General features: G+C 42.0%; 1 protein-coding gene across 1 annotated transcript in view; it reads right to left on the bottom strand.

Annotated features, from left to right (window-relative positions):
- Positions 1–426: 426 nt before the first annotated feature.
- Positions 427–8,977, bottom strand: part of opn4xb (opsin 4xb) — a 34,341-nt gene continuing 25,790 nt past the window's right edge. The window contains exons 4-9 of the mRNA XM_024001129.2: positions 8,570–8,741; positions 5,548–5,709; positions 2,363–2,470; positions 2,013–2,175; positions 1,247–1,369; positions 427–905 (exon numbers count right to left, since the gene is read on the bottom strand). Of these exons, the coding sequence (XP_023856897.1) occupies positions 513–905; positions 1,247–1,369; positions 2,013–2,175; positions 2,363–2,470; positions 5,548–5,709; positions 8,570–8,741 (1,121 nt within the window). The 3' untranslated portion in view covers positions 427–512. The remainder of the gene's footprint in view (positions 906–1,246; positions 1,370–2,012; positions 2,176–2,362; positions 2,471–5,547; positions 5,710–8,569; positions 8,742–8,977) is intronic.

The following is an 8,977-nucleotide window of genomic DNA, read 5'->3' as shown; positions in this document are numbered from 1 at the left end:
ATTATTTTAAAACAGACTCCAGATTGTGGCTTTAATGTCCATAGCTCATTAACACTCATTGCCAACATTGGTCCATTGGCATGAGGATGTTAGTTCTATTCGCTACTATAAAGGCCTTCTTTCTAAGTCAATATACATTATGGAACCACTATACCATCATAGATCCTCTGAATGAAGGGTGCCATGTAAACAAACAGCAGAAAGTAGGATGTTAATCACAGTGGCTGGGGAATGAATCAGGTGGCTTTTAATATTCCCTTCTACCCGGCAACACTTTCTTGTGACCAGATCACACCAGAATCAGCCCTTCCTGGGTTTCTTTCTCCCTTCTGTTCATTGAAGCACAACCAGATCTTGCCTAGGGCTTGCCTTGGTCTCCTTCTCAAAGTTTGTTTTAAAAAAAGAGGCTGGGTGGAATGGATTGGTTGGATCAGTATTAGAAAAGAGAAGAAGAAGGAAAGAAAGGATGCCATTTGGGACACAGACGAAGAGTTTAGAGTTTGTATGTGAACTCAGGAGAGAAATCTTTCCACTGACTCCAGTAGCTCTGAAGAACAGCTCCGCAGGCCCACCAGCAGTTCTCCCTCCCCGTGACTCATCATGGCTCCCTGCTTCTCCACTAAGGACAAGTTGTCATCTGACATTAAGCTGCTCTCCGACGTTGGGCTGATGATGATTTGCGGGATACTGGAGATGTGAGAAAGCTGGGCTCGTAAACTAGGAGAGTCCAAGGTGCTCCTGCGCTCGCTGCCGCTTTCGCTCTCTGTCGTCTCTCCTCCATTGGTTAGCTGGACACTCTGGCTCCTCTTCGATAAGGCCAGCAGGGGGACGGCTGCCATGCAGACGGAGCCAGACACTACTTCGTGTTCACTGGCGCTCATAGACTTCTTCAGTGCGTGGCTGGGCTGAAACACAGATACATGAGTAGAGCATGGTCATGACAACAGTAAATACAGGGCTGAGGTTTCATGTGTGGCTCAGTTGGTAAAGCATGGTGCTTGCAACACTAGGGTTGTGGGTTTGATTCCCGCTGGGGCCACCCATATGAGGAAAAAAAATATATGTACTACTATATTTGGATAAAATGTTTTCTAAACGGCATAAAGGCACCATAATGTCCACCAATCAAGTAGTACAATTCAGATCAATGTGTGGACACAACATGATGTTCAATGAGGAGAAATACCAAACCAATGGCAAAATAAAAGGCAAACAACACCGCAAGTATCTTGCGGTGCTCTCTCACCTTCTCTGCAGCACAAATAATCTTGGTCTTGCAACATTTGTCTTTGGGCATTTGAAAGGACGAGGTGCTTCTGAAGGAGGCGTGGTGACGCTCTGGAGGATCCAGCACCACATCTCCAAACACCTGTAGTCAGGAACCATATATGGATTTAGTTCTACTTTTTTCTCTCTCAACTTTTGACAAGAAAAAACCTGAGGGAGCCATAATCTTCAAAAAGCAAAAGAGGATTCTTCTGAGATGCCTGTGAGGGTAGCAGTGGGGTCGAGCCAAGAAAAGACCCACATGGCACAATGCCTTGTCTAGGATCAGTGCTTATATTAGACAACATTTAATTTGTTTCACCTACAGCAACAGAATAATAATAAACAGTGTCCTCCCTCCTTAAACTGCAGTGTTTAAACATTGACCCTGTGTGCTCTATTTTGGTCTAAATTTAAATTACCCCATTGTTTATGTTTTTTGGGTCCATCTGAACATTTGTTTGTAACAATGTAGAGCTTCAAAATATATATAAAAAATGTCCATGTCAATCTCATATGGTTGTTGAATGCCAGTAGTTTACAGTGAAGTTCTGCCGTAGGGAATGATAATATTGATAATGATAATGTTGACCTGAAGTCAAACCTACGCCATTGATCTTACTTTAGCTCCAGGGTGAAGTTTCCCCTAGGTACAGATCTAGGATCAGCTTCCCCTCCCACAATCATAACCTTAACCATTCATGGGGGGAAATGCACAACTGACCCAGCTTCAGCCTACACCTTACCATACTGGAGGAGATGGAGGATGTGGCGCAGAAATGGTTCCTAGAGACGGACGACTGCCTGCTGATAGTGGAATCTCGGAAGGATGACTCGCTGTTGAAGTCCTTCTTGCCCTTTCTCGGTGACAGACATCTCAAACAAGGTACCTTCTCTGCCAATGTGGCCCTGTAGATGACATGGAGGACCAAAAAACATTTGAAACACGTATTTTTTTTTTTTTTTTTACAGTTGCACAGAGCAAAGTGAATTTTCCTAGTCAGGGTTGATAAAACACATCTATTCAGTCATTTGTTTGCTTATTTATTAATTCATTCATTCATTCATTGGATGTTCATAACACACAGTAGTTTACCTGTACTTTGTGTGTATAATGGCATAAATAAAAGGGTTGTAGATGGTAGAGGCTTTTGCTATAACTGCAGGTACGGCTTTGGAGTACGGTGATAGAATGTTGGCGTGTCTGAAAAGACAGAAGACAAGTAAGTAATCTCTCCATTATCCAGTAACGAAGGCAGTGTAATGGTTAGGATTATCCAAAACATCTATCAACAGCTGGACCAGGGTTTATGTACCTTCCAGTACAGATGGAGAGAAATATTTAAATGTTATATAACGAAGCCTCTGTCTCAGTAGTAATGGGAAAAACACATGGCTAAAGATTTCATGACAATTTTATTCAATTAACGAAGAGAAGAGGTTAGTTACCTAGTTGTTGAATGTTTTTAATTTGAATCTTTCAATTTTATATATATATTTTTTATAATTTTTTGGGGGGGGTATTTTAACTTTTTGGGGGTGACAGAGATATATTGGAAATGAGAGAGGTGACAGAGAGAGAGAGGGGGCGGTGGGGCTGGAATTCATTCCCAGGATTTGACATATTCTTATAGAAACCAAGAAAATCCCCCACATTTTTGGAAACAAGAACAGAAATGTCAAGTTTGTTGGTAAATCTAATATTGAAAAGTGCAGAATACCTCAGAATGATCTGAATGTAAAGCTAGTGAAAATAAAAATATCACTCAAGGCACACACGGTACATTCAGTAGCTCTAGAAATATATTACAGTATTGTTCTATGGACGTACACACAATAAACATCCAGCAGAGGCTACGCTAGTATCTTGGAAACCTGGACATTGCTACATTAGATGATGTCACAAATAATTACATATAGCCATTGTAGATATGCACTACCATTCAAACGTTTGGGGTCACTAAGAAACTTCCTTGTTTTTGAAAGAAAAGCCATTTTTATGTTCATTAAAATAACATCAATTTGGTCAGAAATATAGTGTTGACATTGTTAATGTTGTAAATAACTATTGTAGCTGGAAACGGCAGATTTTTTTATGGAATATCTACATAGGCGTACAGAGGCCCATTATCAGGAACCATCACTCCTGTGTTCCAATGGCACGTTGTGTTAGCTAATCCAAGTTTATAATTTTAAAAGGCTAACTGATCATTAGAAAACCATTTTGCAACTTTGTTAGCACAGCTGAAGACTGTTGTTCTGATTAAAGAAGCAATAAAACTGGCCTTCTTTAGACTAGTTGAGTATCTGGAACATCAACATTTGTGGGTTCGATTGCAGGCTCAAAATGGCCAGAAACAAAGACCTTACTTCTGAAACTCGTCAGTCTATTCTTGTTCTGAGAAATGAAAGCTATTCCATGCGAGAAATTGCCAAGAAACTGAAGATCTTGTACAACACTGTGTACTACTCCCTTCACAGAACAGCGCAAACTGTATTCTGTATACTTCTGGCCCTTCTTTGGACACTGTGTTAACAACCCTCCAGACGAGCTTCAATGCCATACAACTCTCCTTCCGTGGCCTCCAACTGCTCTTAAATACAAGTAAAACTAAATGCATGCTCTTCAACCGATTGCTGCCTGCACCTGCCCGCCCGTCCAGCATCACTACTCTGGACGGTTCTGACTTAGAACATGTGGACAACTACAAATACCTAGGTGTCTGGCTAGACTGTAAACTCTCATTCCAGACTCACATCAAACATCTCCAATCCAAAGTTAAATCTAGAATTGGCTTCCTATTTCGCAACAAAGTATCCTTCACTCATGCTGCCAAACATACCCTCGTAAAACTGACCATACTACAGATCCTCAACTTCGGCGATGTCATTTACAAAATAGCCTCCAACACTCTACTCAATAAATTAGATGCAGTCTATCACAGTGCCATCCGTTTTGTCACCAAAGCCCCATATACGACCCACCACTGCGACCTGTACTCTCTCGTTGGCTGGCATTCGCATCATACTCGTCCACAAACCCACTGGCTCCAGGTCATCTACAAGACCCTGCTAGATAAAGTCCCCCCTTATCTCAGCTCGCTGATCACCATAGCAGCACCCACCTGTAGCACGCGCTCCAGCAGGTGTATCTCTCTGGTCACCCCCAAAGCCAATTCCTCCTTTGGCCGCCTCTCCTTCCAGTTCTCTGCTGCCAATGACTGGAACGAACTACAAAAATCTCTGAAACTGGAAACACATCTCCCTCACTAGCTTTAAGCACCAGCTGTCAGAGCAGCTCACAGATTACTGCACCTGTACATAGCCCATCTATAATTTAGCCCAAACAACTACCTCTTCCCCTACTGTATTTATTTATTTATTTATTTTGCTCCTTTGCACCCCATTATTTATATTTCTACTTTGCACATTCCACTGCAAATCTGCCATTCCAGTGTTTTACTTGCTATATTGTATTTACCTCGCCACCATGGTCTTTTTTTGCCTTTACCTCCCTTATCTCACCTCATTTGCTCAAATTGTATATAGACTTTTTCTACTGTATTATTGACTGTATGTTTGTTTTACTCCATGTGTAACTCTGTGTTGTTGTATGTGTCAAACTGCTTTGCATTATCTTGGCCAGGTCGCAATTGTAAATGAGATCTTGTTCTCAACTTGCCTACCTGGTTAAATAAAGGTGAAATAAAAAATACAAAATAAAACTGTCTCTAACCAGAATAGAAAGAGGAGTGGGAGGCCCCGGTGCACAACTGAGCAAGAGGACAAATACATTAGAGTGTTCAGTTTGAGAAACAGATGCCTCACAAGTCCTCAACTGGCAGCTTCATTAAATAGTACCCACAAAACACCAGTCTCAACGTCGACAGTGAAGAGGCGACTCCGGGATGCTATGCTGGTTTTCTTTCAAAAACAAGGACATTTCTAATGACCCCAAACTTTTTGAACGGTAGTGTATATGTCAAATCAAATCAAATCAAATAAATCAAATTTGATTTGTCACATGCGCCCGAATACAAGTAAGCATTTCACCTTACCGTGAAATACTTACTTACAAGCCCTTAACCAACAATGCAAGTTCAAGAAATATAGTTAAGAAAATATTTACTAAATAAACTAAAGTAAAAAATTAAATAAAAAGCAACACAATAAAATAACAATAGCAAGGCTATGTACAGGGGCTACCGGTACCGAGTCAATGTGTGGGGGTATAGGTTAGTCGAGGTCACCCAAGCTTTTATATATTTTGTATATACTTACCCTGCCCAGGATATCATGGTGACGGTGGCATACGGCGACCAGGACAGCACATACACAACAATGACCACAAAGGCGATTTTGGCCAGCTTCCACTCATTCCTGATGCTCTTCTGCTGGATCAGTGTGCATTTCCTCACTTGTGTCCCCAAGTTCTCTACTTCCCTGCAGGAACAAACAGAGGAGCCTGTCTGTTAGGTGGAAACAATGACACAAAGGACAACCCACATGAAAAAAAATACTACAGTTTACTATAGAATACTACAGTACTTACTATAGAATTCTATAGTAAACTGTAGTATACTGTAGAATAATATACTACACACTGTAGTATCTCTCGATCAATTGTAGTACTTACTAGAGGATGTTGCATTCAAAGGAGGCTGGTGGGAGGAGCTATAGGAGGACGGGCTCATTGTATTGGCTGGAATATAATAGTTGGAACAGAGTCAAACATGTGGTTTCAGTATGTTTGATGTGTTTGATACTGTTCCATTGATTCCATTCCGGCCATTACAATGAGCCCATCCTCCTATAGCTCCTCCCACCAGCCGCCACTGGTTGTAGTATACCGTAAAATTCTATAGTAAATACAACAGTATCATCCGCAAAAAAAAACACTGTAGTAAATACTACAGTAACGTCAGCAAAAACACTACAGTCTGCAAAAACAGTCAAGTTTTTTAACGATAGTAATAGTACAAGTATTTAATTTGCATATACCCTGCCCATTCCCCTCCCCCAAGTTCCAAGTTGTGCCACCCATAAGTGAGAAACCTACATGCCAAGTATAGATCATACATTGTGTTCCCTGCAAGTATAGGAAAGAGCAGAACTATTGAATTATCTGTTCAGACCACAGGCTTACGTTTTGTAAAGGTTATGGACAATGTGCAATTAGTATTTGCCCAGTAGGTTCATTCTGTAGCTAGAGGATTCCTGATATCTCCAGGACTGACAAGTAAATTCTAATTTTTGTTCTTCATCTGTTGTTGTTTTGTGCTGTCTTTTTGCCAGCTGGGACCATCTACTAAAGTGCTGCCTGTCTTCCCAGTGTCCTACTTGGTGTGTGAACTGCTGAATGCTCATTAACTTGCAGATGATTGTTGACACACCAATCAGGATTAAGGGGCAGGGCAATTTGTGACTTGTTTTGGTAATCACTATATTGAAGGGGGAGTGGTTTCTCCTCTCCTAGGCAATCAGCAATTAGTGTTAGCACTTCAGTCTCCCCTGGTTTCTTAGCGCCAGCTGTAATCGGCGGTCTCGTCGGCAAAACTAAGACCGTCGCCAAAACAAAGACGGTTCTTCCGAGTTTTTCGAGGAAGGAAAGAGAGGAAGTCTCCACACCACTCTCTCACTTAAGTACATAGTAATTTTCTGATCTCATTTGGTCTTTTGTAGCTTTGGTAATTATGTGTGTGTTTTCTATACATGTTAACTCCTCTCCCTGTAGGCTTTCCAGATGCTCTCCACCCCCTGCCTGCAACCCTTCTGATATAGTGTACCCTGCGCACACAACCCATGTGGAATTCCGGGTCTCAACCTCCCAACGTCTGCTTTCGATTCATTTCTTTCCAACTCTTTCTTTCCCCTTCTTGCCTTTTTTGACCTCCCCCTTTCCCAATCCCCTCCAATTTACAAGGCAGGCAATACGCTTGACCTCATCTCTACTAGAGGCCGACAGCTCACTAATCCCACTCCAAGTCTCTGATCAGTACTCTCTTTACTGTCTCCATCTCCTCTGTGCCTTATTGCTTAATAAGGCCATGTTCATGAAAATAAAAAAACTGTCCTCCCTCATCTTAAACGGCACAGACCGCCACTGGCGTGGAAGGAGGTGAAGCAGCAATAGCTGGCATTTCCCTCCCTCGCTGACTGTCTCGAAGCATGGCATTTGATTGGCTACGGCGGGGCATTGCCGGAGTGTTTACATGACATACATGTAACCATGTTATGTAATATTGTCAATGTTTTTTTGTTGTTGTCAGGGTTTAAAGAACAAATAGACTCGGGATGTCCGCTGTAATATGGCCACGCTATGAGATGGATGCCCAGCACTGTGGACATCCTGATAATTCCTCCTGATTATAGTGATTGTCTATGGGATAGATTGTCTATGGGATGGATGCCCAGCACTCGTGGACATCCTGATAATGCCTTCCTGATTATAGTGATTGTCTATGGATAGATTGTCTATGGGATGGATGCCCAGCACTGTGGACATCCTGATAATTCATCCTGATTATAGTGATTGTCTATGGGATAGATTGTCTATGGGATGGATGCCCAGCACTGTGGACATCCTGATATTCACCCTGATTATAGTGATTGTCTATGGGATAGATTGTCTATGGATGGATGCCCAGCACTGTGGACATCCTGATAATTCCTCCTGATTTAGTGATTGTCTATGGGATAGATTGTCTATGGGATGGATGCCCAGCACTGTGGACATCCTGATAATTCCTCCTGATTATAGTGATTGTCTATGGGATAGATTGTCTATGGGATGGATGCCCAGCACTGTGGGACATCCTGATAATTCATCCTGATTATAGTGATTGTCTATGGGATAGATTGTCTATGGGATGGATGCCCAGCACTGCGGATATCCTGATAATTCATCCTGATTATAGTGATCGTCTATGATCCTAAAGTGTCCCGTGGCAAAACGGTTCCATGTTACAGTTACATTAGTATATATATTTTTAGCCTTCATTGAGGTGGATGTGGGTGGACATAATTTATGCTAGAATAACCATTGTGTAACCATTTGTAGTTACAGTATATGACACATAAGCTGACGTATTAGTTGTTTCGTTACTTATCTAATTACATATTCGTTATATGTCACAAAGCATGGCAAGGTTTAGGGACAGGTTCATGGTTAGGGTTAGGCTTATTGTCTTGGGTGGATGTAGGTGTCCCAGCCCGAGAGAGTGTGGCTTCTCAGTTATAATATGATGATTATAATATGATTAGTAGTATTACGCCACCCAAGAAACTGGCATAGTAGTCCCACCTGCTGGCAGTGCGGATGGCCAGGAACATGAAGAGGTAGCAGTAGAAGATGACTCCCAGTGGGATGAAGAAGGTAAAACAACACAGCATCATGGTGTAGCTCTGGTTGGCGTATGTGTATGTGACATAATCCCAAGTGCAGGAAGTCATGAGGCCCTCTGGAATATAGGAGCCTGTAAAGAGCCAATACAAAATACAAAAAAATACACAGTGTAAGTCCTGGCAGGTACTGGATGTCTTGGGTAGGATAGGGTAGGATAGGATAGGGTAGGGTAGGATAGGGTAGGGTAGGATAGGATAGGGTAGGGTAGGATAGGGTAGGGTAGAGTAGGATAGGGTAGGATAGGGTAGGATAGGATAGGATAGGATAGGGTAGGATAGGGTAGGATAGGATAGGGTAGGATAGGGT

Source organism: Salvelinus sp. IW2-2015, linkage group LG15 (genome assembly GCF_002910315.2).
Source record: "Salvelinus sp. IW2-2015 linkage group LG15, ASM291031v2, whole genome shotgun sequence".
In the NCBI taxonomy this organism is placed as follows: domain Eukaryota; kingdom Metazoa; phylum Chordata; class Actinopteri; order Salmoniformes; family Salmonidae; genus Salvelinus; species Salvelinus sp. IW2-2015.
Note: the sequence above shows the minus strand (reverse complement) of the source record. Positions and strands in the feature narration are given on the sequence as shown.